Source organism: Agelaius phoeniceus, chromosome 3, assembly GCF_051311805.1.
Source record: "Agelaius phoeniceus isolate bAgePho1 chromosome 3, bAgePho1.hap1, whole genome shotgun sequence".
NCBI classification, from domain to species: Eukaryota; Metazoa; Chordata; class Aves; order Passeriformes; family Icteridae; genus Agelaius; species Agelaius phoeniceus.
The window spans coordinates 89,406,769-89,422,184 of NC_135267.1; the positions used below are offsets into that span (position 1 = coordinate 89,406,769).

General features: G+C 37.5%; 1 protein-coding gene across 2 annotated transcripts in view; it reads right to left on the reverse strand.

The window, feature by feature from the left end:
- PRKCE (protein kinase C epsilon) overlaps positions 1-15,416 on the reverse strand; it is a 287,638-nt gene that overhangs the window by 13,730 nt on the left and 258,492 nt on the right. Inside the window, exons 12-15 of one of the 2 annotated variants that reach the window (XM_077175832.1) lie at positions 14,912-15,050; positions 12,336-12,524; positions 8,011-8,157; positions 302-331 (exon numbers count right to left, since the gene is read on the reverse strand). In XM_077175832.1, the coding sequence (XP_077031947.1) occupies positions 317-331; positions 8,011-8,157; positions 12,336-12,524; positions 14,912-15,050 (490 nt within the window). In that variant the 3' untranslated portion in view covers positions 302-316. The remainder of the gene's footprint in view (positions 1-301; positions 332-8,010; positions 8,158-12,335; positions 12,525-14,911; positions 15,051-15,416) is intronic. The other variant, XM_054629818.2, reaches the window with a different exon arrangement.

A 15,416-nucleotide genomic window follows, 5' to 3' on the forward strand; every position in this document is an offset into this window, starting at 1 on the left:
GAAGAAAGCCCACAGTTGTCCTATGCCTGAAATGTCTGCAGCAAGTGGGAAATACATCATGTTCAATGTGTAATAATGGTACATGAGGGTCTGAGGTCTCAAGATCACTCCCCAGTGCCTAAGCAGTAACACTTCATGCAAAGGCATGCAGTATAGCCCCTTGCGTGCCCATCTGCTAAATGCTCATTGCCATGCACTGATGACTGAATGGAAATATATTATGAAACTGAAGGGACACCTCAAGGTTATTAGGCCTAAAAGTGGACCTACCTTGACATTTTCCCCATATTGAAGGCCTTACCTTAAAGAGGGACATTCACACTGAAGCAAACTTGAAAAGAGAGAACATTTATACAAAAAGAAATTTACTTGGCCTGTAATTTCCTATGTTCCTTCTGGTGCTATTGAATGATACTGCATTTTACAGGATTTCTTCCCCACAGCGTAAAGGCAAAGTCATAATTCTGCATGGATGATGATACAATCTATCGTCACAAAAAAGTAGAGGTGTGCCAAAGAATCCCCACCAAAACAGTATCATGACTTCCCAACACTAGGTTAAAAATCCCTCATTAAAGAGTAAAAAAAATCTTTGCCTGCAATCACTCATGTATGAAAACGAATCTGCAAATATAGAACTTATGTTTCGGGCTAACATATTGGAAAGTTTTCTCCAGAAATGTGGTCCCTCTTTAAGGATTCCAGCCATATTTCACAGTAAGCAGATGGTTGCTGCAGCAATTTGAACACACACCTCTCTAATTGAAGACATTTTTTGGGAGCCATTCAGTGCAGCACCCACCCAGAGGGCAGGTCTGCCTGTTTGCCTGTGCAAACAGCCCAGCTGACTCTCCAGAGGTGCTGATTCATATTTGCTACTCATTACCCAGCTTCCAAACACTGTGGGCATCCGGCCTCTCATTCAGTCATAGGCAAAGGATTGCCAAAATTTTGCCAGTTTTTCACTCATTCAGGGGAGAGGGAAAAGAAAATTCGTGGTACTCAGTGACTCCAGTTGTAACCCACGATAATTGGCTACGACTAGAATTTCATATTTGGGAATGACTTTATTTCAAACCTTTGCTGCAGTGCAGAACTGAAAGAGGACACATTGCTGGCATCCTTAAGTCAAGACTTAACAAGGGAGTTCAGGTTCTCAAAGGAAACTGCATACAGACCATGTGGCTCAGATAGTGATAACTAAGGGGGGAGGGACTTCGATAATGGTTTATCATTATCTTAGAGTTACTGGAGCTGAGAAAGGTACAATTTGAGGCTGAGAGGAAATCTGCTAACACTGAGGTCTGGTATAGCATAAGAACACTCTTCCAAGGGAAGTCCTAAGCACCCAGTCAATTTAAAAGCAGGCTGATCTTTAGCACTTGTTTTTTGACATTTCTCAGTCATATTTTTTCACTGGCCCTTAACTTTGCCTGTAATTACCACAGAGGGGAAACTGAAGTGAGAAAAGATTAGATGATGCAGCCTGGACCACATAATCAGTTTCTAGAAAATCTGGTGGAGGAACTTATATATCTTGCAATTCTTGGGTCTCTGGTTGCAGCTACTAGATCAGCTCTCTACCCTACGTCAGAACTGAAGAAGGAACATACAATTATTCAGAACATATTCTCAGTGATGTACCAATAGAAATTGAAGAGGCTGCAAAATGAAGGAAGGCATATTAGATGAACAGGCCAGCAGCAGCTGTTGCTCCATAGTGCAAGATACAATTCTGCAATAGGCTATCCCATTCATTTTGTCTTTAATGCTCTTGAGGAAAGTGAGCTTTTAAAATGGAAAACCAAAAAATTATGAGTGCATTGAGAAAATTAAAATAATGCATTGTTCTGTGAAAGCTGCATGTTGACAGTGAATCATTGTAATATGATTTTGTTAACTTCATCTCCATAAAGCCACACTATGAATGGATTGCCACAGGCACTGATAAAGCCATTAGTGATGAACCTTTGGCTTAATTGCTAGAAAGAAATACATATGGCAAACATCTGTTTTACCAGGCTTGTATTACCCTCTCACTGAGAGTTCTTCAGCTTTTTCATGTTGAGGACATCTTAGACGGTGCCTCAAATTTTTCCAACCCTGCCATTGACAACAGGGTAGATGAAAGAGGCAGTTCTGTCTGTTGGCACGCACATTTGCAAGGGTTGACAATGAAAACTCAGTCTGAAAGGACAGGAGTATCCATGCAGGTCTAATTCTACAGAAATCAAAAAGAAACCCTTCAGAGTGCTGGAGCACATCTCCTATATGGAAGGGCAAAAAGAGAATTGGGGCTATTAAGCCTGGAGAAGTGAAGACTCCAGGGAGAGCCTATATTGTGGACTTTCAATACTCAAAGGGGGCTTCAAAAAAAGAAAAGGAGAAACTTTTTAGTAGGGCCTGCTGCCATAGGACAGAGGGTAATGGTTTTAAACTGAAAGAGGGTAGATTTTAACTAGTTATAAGAAAGAAATTGCTTACAATGAGGACAGTGAAACACTGAACAGGTTGCTCAGATTGGTGAGAGACGCCCCATTCCTGGAAACATTCAAGGACAACCTGGACATGGCTCTGAGCACCTGATATGGTTGATTAGACTTGCTGCAGAGGGGTTGGACTAGATGACCTCTAAAGGTCCTTTACAATCCACACTATTCCATGATTCTATTAAATTGATGCTCACTGACTTCAGCCAAATGAGTAACAAATTTTAGGCAGCTATTCTTCTTCATCCCTGGCAAGAGGGACTGTAAGAGGTGATACTGCAGTCCTGATTCTCCTTCATCCCTGGCAAGAGGTGATACTGCACCTCTTTTTGCCACTTGTGCACTTGTTTCTGGGCTTTTTTGCTGGCTGATTTTACTGACATGTCAGCAGGCCACAGGTTTACTCTGGAAAACTTTCAGCTGGCCAGCTGTGCTCTGAGAAATGGCACAAAGAATTTATTGCACGGAACTATAACAATACAAAATTAATCAATACATTAAAGCAGAAGCAGTGATCTGTTTCAATTACTGTTTTTAATGCATAGTTTGTATTTGGTATGGAGAGACAGAATCATCCCATCATGCCACAAAGCAGGATCTACCCCACTTACCATCACACCCATAACTTAAGTAAGAAATTGATCTACTGCACCATTGTTTTAATTTTTAAGATGGCAAATGCAGTTGGAAAGTGGAAATAAGCAACTCAACCAAGCCAGGAATAGAGCCATGGAAACAAAGAAAGATGGGGAGCAGAGAATCACTGAATGCTATCATGGTCTTTGTGGTTCTTGAGCAATAAATTATGTTGCAAACCATAGCCTGGCCTTATGGCTACTGATCATGGAAATTTCATACTCCAAAAGGAATAAAATTCTAGGAAGAATACACGGGGAAAAAAAATCTCAACAGAGGAATAAAATGCCTCAAAGGGTTTTCTGTCTCACAACAGTTGCTCTGGAGAAAGAGTATCTGTCTAAAATGGTACTTATTGCATATGCAGTTACGTTTTCACAACTGCATTCAGGGATGAATAATATTATTCAGAAATGTTCAAGACATGCTGTGAAACTGTAGGAATTAGGTTTTAAAAACAGTAAAAATGATCTTAAAAGACACTGCAAAGTTACTGGAGCTTAGATGTAACCAGTATCTGCTGTCTAGCTGCTCAACAGTTTGCTTGATTTCTAATGTACATGCTCCAGAGCTATTACTTTTTTTTGTACACTAGCTTAACATTTAGAATAGCTCTACATGGAACAATATTTATTCATTTATTCATTTATTTATTTATTCATATACACATACATATGTAAAATAATGTTACTACTGAAAAGCCTCATGATCCTAGATTTATGAGAGGAAGAGTTGGCAGATAACATGCATCACAGGATTGAGCCCCAGTGCATTTTAACCCCTCTGTATTCTCTATTCCAAGTCATTAACTGCAGAAGCAAATGCCCTTCCCAGCAGGTTTCAGAGCCACCAAGTCTGCTTCCACTGTCTCTACCTAGGACAGCCTAGAGTGGCACTTCTGCCACTGTTTAGCAAGCTAAACCTCAGCTATTTGTATGAGTTCTCTGTTCAGGGCACTCTTGCAAGCTTTCAAAAAAACATAGGCAGGTTTTCAAAATCCTTTTGGTAATTTCCACTCTAATGCTGGACACAGGAAGAAATTTCAGCTTCCAAAGCATCATTAGAATAATCAAATCATGTACAAACTAGAAAGACATTAATGGTATATTTCTGGTATAATAAGGAACATAATTACATCCATCCACTGTGTGAATGAGGTTTAAAAAAAATAAATGAACAACAAAAACCTTTAAAAGTTTGGCTAATAAATACCCATGCAGTTGTTTTTTTCTTTTTCCAAGCTCAGTTGAAAAACTCAGACTTAAGGCTGGCAGAGCTGAAGTGACACACCTGAACCATGGAGAAGCACAGCCTGACAGTACCATGCAATACAGCTCCTCAGAAAATTTATTATGGCAGAGAAATGTTGGAAGGTAAGAGAAAAGCAAATCAGCTGTGCTAATCAGGGAACTTGTGTGTTTTGAGAAGAGTGAAACAGAACAGAAGCAAGGCTTTTTCCACAATACCACCTCCATGACCTCCCTTGGCAGATTATTCCATTGTCTGATGGGACCTCAGTGTTTGACCATTTTCCCTAATGACTTTACTGGTTTAGTGTCACCACTTTACCTTGCCTGTAGCTCATTTGAGCACATCTTATGTATTGTTTTATTTTGAAAGTGTTTGTGATATATTCATAAATATTCCCCCCTTAGTCATCTTACTGGTTGGTCAGAAAATAGAAGACTACCTGTGCAAATATATGCATTCTTGTATGTGCATGCAAAACTCAATTTCAATGCACAGACAGCTATATATGCATTGTACACTTTTTTTCCCAACACATATGTACACTCACATATCACATGCAAGAATGTCTATTTTCTGACTAATAATCTGGCCTCTCTTTTCATAGATCTTTTCACAGAACTAGGCCCTCCTCAACACAAGATTAAAATATTTTTTAGTCCTCTCTTACTATTACAAATCACTTTTAAATAATCAACAGCCCTTTATAAATACTAAAAGATGTTTAAAACCATAAAACATTCCAAACACAGGCATTAGTTATGTTTTTTTCATAGTTATTCCACTGCTATGGAACAGTTACATTTGTTAATCTGAATCAATGAATCTCAATGCTACACCCACAACTGAATTTAGAGAAGAACTCTCTATGAAGATTTTAAAGTAGATCATATTTCATTAGTGTTCACCTTCTTTCCTCTTCTCACAATTTTTCAAAGTGAGTGCAATCCAGACTAGCTTGGCAAGTATACAAAACTACCTTTATAGCACTTGAAATTTACTGCCCTCAATTTCTTTGCCATTTCTGAAGTTGAATAATTAACAATTATATTTCATTTGTGTGATCTTTCTCTCCAGCCCAGATCTATATCACATCTAACTTTCCAAGTAATACATAATTCAGTTTTAAGAGGACAAACAAAAATTTCAAGTATGACCTTGCACAAAGATTGCTATACAACAATAAAATCCAAACAACTGTAAAATTTATACAGCTTGACACAAAATAGCTGATGGATCATAAACATGGGTCATAAATATATAAGGTATGCTCAAAGTTATCAGTAAAAGCTGATAGGACCCAGTCACTGGGGAAGATACCTTAGAGAGAGCAGACTGAGAACATGAAAATAATAAGAGATGCCTGTTACATAGAGTACATATTATCTGAATGCACCACTATAAAAAAAAAAAAAAAGTTCAGAAAAAAATCCAAGCATACAGAGCTACTAGACTGCAGGAATCAAATCTGGTAGAATAAAGAAATTTGGTAGACACAATATAGAAAGAATTAGTATGAAATCCAACATTAGAGAAGTAGCCCTAAGAAAAATGACCAGAGATGTAAATAGGGATGTATAAAATCACCCTAACAATTATTAAGGAGCAAAGAGTTGTCCTAAAATGATACAAATTTCAGACTACTCTGAAATAATCTCCAATCACTACTGAAACTGAACAATTCAATTAAAATACCATGAAGAAAGCAGAAAAGAGGAAAAGGAACAAAACATCAGGAATTAACAAAATAGGATTGGCTTTACAATATAATAACAATGAAATAATTACCAGAAAGAGAAAGAAACCCCACTGAGAAAGCAGAAGGCATTTATATCAGCAATGAATAAAATCACCTGATATTGAAATACCTCCTGACTTTTAAGGACTGCCACAGTGGGAGTAGTTACAAAAATAATAAAAGCCTCATAAAAATACCTATTGTCAAAGGGATTGTGCATCTTGATCATGAAAGGAAAACAGCCAATAAACAGACTAGATGAAAGGAAACTGGAAATTAGATGCAGGCATAAAGTGAAAATAATTCTGCAATAGTTCATCATGACTTAAAAACAAAATTCTGATGAATATTGAGCAAAGCAACAAAAATTATGATGAGATGAGAGGCCAAATTCTTGTGAAAACAAGAAAAGAGCTACACAAATGCAACTCAGCCCAACACAGACTTTGCCCAAGTGCAGCTATCTGAGAGCTGTGGAACCTGACTGGAAAACAGCCACAATATTAATAGGCTTCAGATAGGTACTAAAGGAGTTAATTTGGGGTTTACACTCCCTGCAGCAGTGCAGAGGCTTGTACATCAGCTCAGGCAGCACCTACAAGCTTGCCACAGCTCCAGAGAGGGGCTGGGCAGCAGGGTGAGGGACTGGCTGCACACCCAGGAGTGGGCTCCACCTGCACATAGGGCACTGTAAGGTTTCCATCCTCCAATACATTTGGAAAACCTTCCTCATGTGACAACACTGTGTCTTACTATTGCTCCTAGAAAGGGGTTCATAAGGGCTTTCACTCACAGTTGTCAATCCCTTTGGGCTTTTTCTGCACAGCTACAGAGAGACAGAGAGAGATTTCCCCAAGAGTGGACTCAGAGGACTTGCCTCAGGCTCCTGTTCTGGGCGGTCAGCCCTGCTTTCACCATCTACACAAGGAACTTGGGGGAAGGCATCTCACTGGACTCAAAGGAAAGGATTACATGTAACAAACAGCAATTCTTCAAAAACAGAGGGGACTTCTTCACCTCTGAATTTAATTCAGGATTCAGACTTTATTCCTAAGGTTTTTATTTTGCTCATTTGTTTTGCTTTTTGGGTGTTTTAATACCTTTGTAAACTATCTAAAGAAAGAAACAAACAAGAACTTTGACCATATTCACAGGCAAATCAGCATTGTAATTAGGAACTTGTGAAATCAAAAGATGCAAATCAGTCTCAGAGGATTTATCACAAAGCTAGCCTCTTGCAGTGTGTAAGCACAAAAGTACCTGCATGCATTCTGTGACATTTGGTTAATTGTAAGTGTTTTCATCCAGAGAAACACCAGAATAAAATATTTTTGCATGGCTTTCGTACTTTCTGCAGGTGGATCTTAACAGATTTTTGTTACTTTAAAATAGAAATGGTTATTATCCAGGAAAATGTTAATATATAAATTTATCTAATCATAATGTGTGTTTCTTTCCCCCAAGAAGCTGTTTTTATAAGTTTCTTCACTTAAAATATTATTCCTTATAAATTCTTGTCTGTGTTTCAACTACAAAATCCAGTGGCCATCAGCAATGCAGAACTGTAAAGAGCTCACACAGAAAGTATAGACAGTATATGGCAACTGAAATAATCTTTTCTGGCTATGACATCTTTGAGAACACAGAATATAATTAAAAATGTGCTTTGAAGTCTCTCATGGTTTATGTGGATGAACATGGATGTTTTTTTGTGCATTACATTTATTCCTGACACTTACCTTCTCAGAAACAATGACAAAGAAATCTTCTCAGTGCCGTTTTTATGTTACTGTTTCAGCCCTCAAAACACTGCATCAGGTAATCTCATTTCTCAGAAAAGCCAACAAGTAGAACTGCCAAACCAAGTTTTCTCTGAATGTTATACAAACTGTTACTTACAATCCGAGGTTTGAAGGGTGGCTTGATTTTCCTTTGTTCTAGAAGAACCCAGTCAATTTCCTTGAAAAATGGATGCTGCTTGATCGCATCTTCCCCGTTTTGTGACGCCACACAGCCAAGTCGTTTGTTGGGATTTTTTGTCATGAACTACAGGGTGGAGAGGAAAAGGAGGGAAAAGTTAAAATATGAATGGCAATACCTGGAAATCATTTGCTGCTCAATTACACACTGTAATTCTTAAAGCCAAGTTTTTAGAGACAGTCCCCTTTCAGAAGGTTATTTATTCTGGCACTCCATATTTCAGGGGTTTTGGCCAAACTATAAGATTCAGAGACTCCAAACTGTAAATTTATTGCAAGAAACCCTTTCAGTTTATTGTTGAGGCCTCTTAATTTCATCTCACTGGGAGTGTTAAAGGACTAGATTCTCTTTCAGCATATCTACTTCCAGATTTAGCCAAAAATACTAAAGGAAAGAAAGATGATCTTAAACCCTCCAGAGACAGAGTGATCAGTACCTGCAGAAAGCTTCCTTGAGAATGGGAAATTATGTCATGTCCCCCATGCACATTTCTCTTTCATTTTTAGTACACGATTAGTGTCAGTGACTGAAACTAACTGGTCTCCTCTGGTGTAGTAATTTATGAACTTCTCACATTTAAACTATTCCTGTCAGAAAAAAAGCTGTACAAGTGGTGTAAGACATTGATATCAACTGATGGCAGCACATAATACTTTACCTGATTTTTCTCTGTTATTTTTCCGTCTTTTATTAGCAATTGCTCTACTAATTTCCTAATTTGTGTGGACACAGAATCCTTGCAATTCAAGTAGCAATGAATGCTGTTCTTATAAACACAAACACATTATAGAATTAGCTCAATAGCTTTGCTATAACTTTATATTCAGCTATTATATAACATTTTTAAATTTAGAAAAACTGGACAAAGTAAACAAAATGTAATAATTGTTCAGTGGCTTTTCAACACATGTATCACATTATACTATACTTCTGTAGGAAAAAAAAGCAAACATAGAATAAAATAAATTACTGTAGAGCATGCCCTTGCTTTAGTACTCCAGGTATTAGGTAAGTGGCTACCTAGGCCCTTAGAATGGTTTTAGATATCTAGATCAACCATTCAGAGGAGAATGGCTTTCTGTCATTTTAAAGGTATAGCATAAATCAGCAAGACAATTCTGTCTGTGGTCTCTGACATACACACACTGTTCTGAAGATGATCCTTCTCTTTGGTCTTGAGTTCAACTGCTCTGCAAGTTCTTTTGCAAGTCATATCTAAACTACAGGCAATCTTTTCTATGAGCAGGAGAAATAAAGGTTTTGAAAGGATTACTGTGCTTTGGTGAGGTCTCTTGAAAAACCACAAAATGCATTCCTACATTCCTCTGCTTTATTTTATCTCCAGGACTGGAGCGAGCAGGCCAGGAACCAGCAGCCACATGTACTGCAGAAGCAGAACATGGAAAATACAGGATGTGCTTTTTGTACCATATAATCCAGGTATCAAAGAAGTAAAATATGATCCTAGTATCTGCCATGCTTTATCTTTGTTTTAAACTGGAGACAGGGAAAGCATCTGGACATGTAACTTTTTAAGAAGCACAGGACATGACAATGTGACTAGACTGTCCAGTTAAGTGCTGTACTTCATAAACTTCATAAAACTGTGAAATGGATGATGAAAGAGAATGTATTTTAAGAATGAATACTTAAACAAAAATATCACATGCATATATGAAGAAAAAATATGAAACTTCTAAAGCAGACATTTAATTGCATTAATTTAATCCCTTTCTATTTCTGAAGCAAAAGCTGACATTTATTCCCTGTTCATCACCAGCATCAACACTGATGCAACTGTCAGGACAGACACAGCTGTTAACTGCATTCTGCTGAAGAGATGGTTGCAAATGGAGCTGACAACCACAGCCATAAACCTTTTCATGGCTAAGGCAGGAACCTCCTTTTCTGAAAGAAGCAGCCTTTTAGGATCAGCATTCCTACTGACTTAAGGGATAACAGGACAAAATGCTGCTTAGGGCTTGAATCAAGGATGATTAGGCTCCCCAAATTTTGCTTCTTGAAATAAATCACACAGATTAAAAGCAGAGTTCTGCTTTGGTAGCCAGAGACTGCATCCCAGTACACAGGGAACACACACTGTAGAGACAATATCTCTCCATTGCTTGGGAAGAAGCAGAGAGCCAATTTCAATAAAGAATTGTTTTCCTTACTACACAGGAAAGAATTTAAATAGCAATTCCTGTCAATTCACAGAAACAGGACTAATAAGATGTGTGGATTTTCATGGGATAAGCAACACACTGCCTTGTAATACTGAGCTTTAAGATTATCCTCAGTGTTTTGATGGAAATAACAGGAAAACTTTTCTTTGGAAAATAAGACAACATCACCACTTAATACAAGAGAATGTCTTCTTATTAAACTTTCCTTATGTGGTGTTTGAAGGACTGTAAAAAAAAAACAACAATGTGAGGAAATGAAGTGCTCCAAAATTAATCCCTTGCTACCATTCAGCAGTAAAATACATAGATGCCTCTTTCTTTCCTCTGTTTTTCCTGTTCTTCATATGGACAAGTATCAGATGAAGAACACAAGTTTCAAGAACACAAGCAGGTTTCACACCATACATTCATAGGCAGCAGGTTGCTAATCCTAAGGAAATGTGTTTTATTTATGGTGTAAATTGACACAGCTCCATTAAATTGTATCGATTTATGCCTGAAAGGCTATGACCACAGCAAGATACAAATCACCATTCCTACTATCAAAATGTAGAAAATTCTGTAAAAAAGCCAGCTTTAAAAGAAAATCCCCTGGACTCCAATTAAAATCAAATGTAGGTATGAAAACTGACAACAACCCTTCCTTTACAACGTGCCAAAATAACCCCTGAGCCCTGGATATAAGCCCAAACTCTGCAGCTCAAGTCTATATATTTTAATTGCTGAAGTAAAATAATCAAAGGGTCTGGAAACAGAAATGGATGCATGAAAGTAAAATGTGAGCTAACAAAAAGTATTAAGAAAGCTATTTGGGGGAGAAGGGACAATAAGTATTAATAAATTACTACCAGGAGTAAAAAATCCTCCATCTTCTCACTACAGTGAATGTAGCAAAAGAGATACTTCAGCAAAGACTTCTGAGAGGTTAACTTTGACTTCTGCTTTGAATCATTGCTAGAGCATCTCTCTTGCTCAGTAGAAGGCATTTTCATCAAAAGGTCAAGATGAGAATTTCTGCAGAATGTGCTGTCCATTGGTGTTAAAAATTACAAATTGTTTATGTTTTATATACATTTTCAAAATAACCCTGTATGAAGATCTCTGCAGGATTTTACATTATCAGCTGCCTTCTTAATTGAAAGTCTCCCTTCAGATGATGAAAGAAAAATATATAGACAGGCAGAGACTTTCCAGTTACAAAGACAATGGAAAAATGGAATAAATAAAAACCAAGTTATTTTTTTAAGCCAAAAATCCTTCTCGGGTTTTTGCCAACTCTGGGGATTGACATACTGCTTCTGTATCGTTTTCCTTCAATTTTAGGATGATACTAGCAGAGAAGAAAGAATTTATGTCAGTGTCATTCATAGCAATGAATGACTTTATGAACTTGACTTTATAAAGGTAGTCTAAAAACCAAATTTGCCCAGTGGTACATATTGGCTGATTTTAAAAATTGTGGCATTTGATGACACAAGTTACTGTCAAGTCATCACTCATACTGAAAAATCCCAATGAGAACAGAACAATGAGAACAACAATCACACTAAAGTAAGACCGCTTATCATGTGAACTATGAAATAGAACATGCAGCTGTAAATAAAGGGCTTTCAACCCATCTTGATGACAGGGGAAAAACAGCAAAGGCACAGGAAATTTTGTAAGCGGGTTAAATATGAAAAACATTGTTTCTTTAATTATGTAGTACTTCTCCCACTCTAGTGATGGGAGTATATGGCATATAAAGTGTCAAAGTGATAGCACAGTTCTAGCTGGTTGGGTTTTCCCTGAAACATGAATCTGCAGTACACAGATTTAGACAGTGTAGAACTGCGTGGAATACAAACATTCTGTTCCTTTCCCACAAGCAGTGTAATTTATCCAAGGCCCCATTATCCTAACAGTGGCACTTTGAACTGTGCTTGAACTCCCAGTGGTGACTGCTCTCAACAACTTTCAGCAAATTCAATTTTAATCAAGGAAAAAACCCAACAAACCAACCCCCCAAAAACCCATGACGAGGAAGAGGAGGAAGAAGGCAAGTAATGGAAGACTCACTGCTTTTAAAATGCTGACAGCCTCTTTACTGAGCCAGACTGGATACAATACATCATCATGAAGGATGGATTCAAAGAGATCATCTTCATTGTCAGCTTCAAAGGGGGGTTGTCCAGCCATCATTTCATACATGAGAACACCCAGAGCCCACCAGTCCACGGATGGACCATATTCCAGCTCCTGGAGGATCTAGCACAGAAAAAGAGATTGGATTGAAGAGACAAGTGAGACACCTGTCTCAGCTGCACATTTGCTGTTTCGACATGATATAGCCCTTCTATGCCCTGTGCCTAAGCAGGACTGGATCACACACTGATTTCAGTAACAGCAGGCAGGGTTTCTTACCATGCAATTTGCACTAGCACAGCTAAGTGTCAATGAGATGTTGTTCTCAGAAGTACTGAGAGTTTATCAGTCCCCTGAGTAAATGACTATGCTTGTGAGCAAAAGAGCTGCATATCCTTCCAAGCTGTTTAAAGCAGGTCACACTATAGGGGAAAAAAGATCACATATACAAAACAGACTGGTGGAAAATGTGAAACATTTCCTTGTCTCTATCTTGAACAAAACAAACTGAACCAGCTTCTAATGTTGCACAGAGATCATCTGAGAGATTTATTCTTGTCCTTTAGGTAGGGCTGAAGGAAGCCAAAAGCATTTTTGTTCAAGTTCCTTTTACAGCATTAAACCACTGTACAATACATGGCTGTAGAATTCACTTTAATTGCACTTGCTTTCAGGAAATCTGGCTACAACTTCTCATGTGGCACAAGTTCAACCTTGTAGCAAATACCTTTAGTGGACAGTAATAGTTTAGCACGATGGAGTTTTATAGTAGCACTTGGTGTTACAGAACAACTGTTGTACCAGGAACAAGTTTAATTCTTGTCTCCTTTTCACAGGAAAGAAGCTTGCAGTTTGGCTGCATTGGTTCAGCATGACAGGGAACCAGGGAAGGGGAGTGGGTGCCTGCTTAAGGTGAAGCTGGCTGCCTTAAAATGCCTTGGAATGGCAATAAATCCACCAACTCCTTACACAACACTGCGCAGTGCAGTGAGAAGTCCTGTGGTGAACTGCTTGGGCTTAGTGCTGTAGTTGGGAATCAAGACCAATATAAAACCAAATTCAGTCTTAACACAAAAACAGAAATGAGTTTAACATTTGGATACACAGGTCTGGATCCCATCCACATTCCTCATTGAAAGAAAATGATATTTTATAGCCATCAAATACAGAAAATTAGATGTACACTTTTCATGTCTTCTGGGAACTCTTTGGAAATCAGACACTACTAAATAAAAGGAAATTAAGACATATCACCACAATGCAAGAGAAATAGAAGCAGGAGATAACTTCTGCAATTAACATGACAAATTGGAAGCCTCAGGAAAAGTTCCTATTAGTGTAATTAATTAATTATTATTAATTAATTAATAATTAGTAATAAGTTCCTGTGTTCTTATTAGTGCTTTATTTTTGGTAATAATTTTCAAAGAATTTGTCAAAGGACTCAATTAGTATACGAAATCAGAAAAAAATCCTACATAGCCCCAGCTACCACTCTGGTATTTATTTTCTTTAAATGCTGGAATACTTTTCAGACTCCATAAGACACACATTTATGTAATGATAGTTTCAAGATGATTCATACCTTATCAGTTGTGTTACTGAAGTTGGACAGCCCTGAACACTAACAGAATGGATTTCTGATTTATTGACTGTGAGGAATAATAAATAACATTTTTCCTCACTGCAAATTTATGTTTGATGAAAGACAAATCAACAACACCTTTCCATTAAACCTGCACACTGAATATTCAAGTGGAAAGATGCACAGGTTACTAACTCAACTGAGCAAAGTCGGCCTAGCAGAAAAACTGTTCAGTATTGCTTCATTTTAGGCACTTTGAAATGCACCTCATAATATTAAAATCTAGGATATGTCAAAGCCACATTATAATATATAAATAAAATAAATACTCTCAGGTGTTTATTTTATCCAATGAACACCTCGAAATGTTGCCAACTAATATGCAGGATCATATCTAGTTTCCACCTTTCTGTGCAGGTCTACAAAGTAGCACAAGCATAGTATCTTTCACTCACAGATATTTTAAATAAAGGAAAAAAAAATTATATTCCCACAAAGGCTGTAGTCAAAACGACATCAAACATATGGCTTCTTCTGTATGAACATGTTCTTTTAAACCTTACTAAAAAATAAAAACACTTTTATAACTACTTAAGATTACTAAGATTGCAATACTCAGTTGCATCTAGCACCTTAAAGGCTGCTAAAAATCATCATAATGATGCTGATTCAGAAATGAGCAAATTGAGAAGAATAACTTTAATTTCAAGAAACAAATACTAGAAAAACCACTCCTATCATCAAGGAATAGTGCTTGTGAACAGTAGTGTAACCATTTTCTGCAAGACTACCTAAGCACAACTGCAGCAGAGTCTACTCTGCATTTGAAATGTTTTCATCTACATGTAAAGAGTGTATAAAATGACACATGTAACAGTCTGATAAATAAGAATATTTGTACTCTAAGTGCACTGCAAAAAACTACCTCTGGTGCTATATAGTCAGGTGTGCCACAAAACGTCGTGGTGGTCACTCCATTCAGAATCCCTTCTTTGCACATCCCAAAGTCAGCCAGTTTACAGTGGCCTTCTGCATCCAGAAGAATATTGTCCAGTTTCAGGTCCCTGAAATACAAAGGTCTCAAATTAAATCAACTCTCAAATGTTGATCATGTGCTCTTATATTTAATAATAAACTATAGAATTTGACAAATAAATGGTTTCCCAAACACTGAGAAAATGTCCTTCATTGCCTGTGCATGAAGAGTTGGTAGCAGTCACTAAATAAACCTGGTTAAAGGCAATAAAATAAAGAAGCCGGCAATTACAAGCATTTTGTAAGACTAAGCTTTTGCTCTCTTTAGCTGCATGAAAGCACAGCTTTTATGTATTCAAGGCAGCATCAGAAGAGTTTGGGAAAGATCTCAGATTCTTGTTTCCTACAGATCTATCATTCTGTCAATGTGAAATAGGTCACTGAAGTAATTCTCT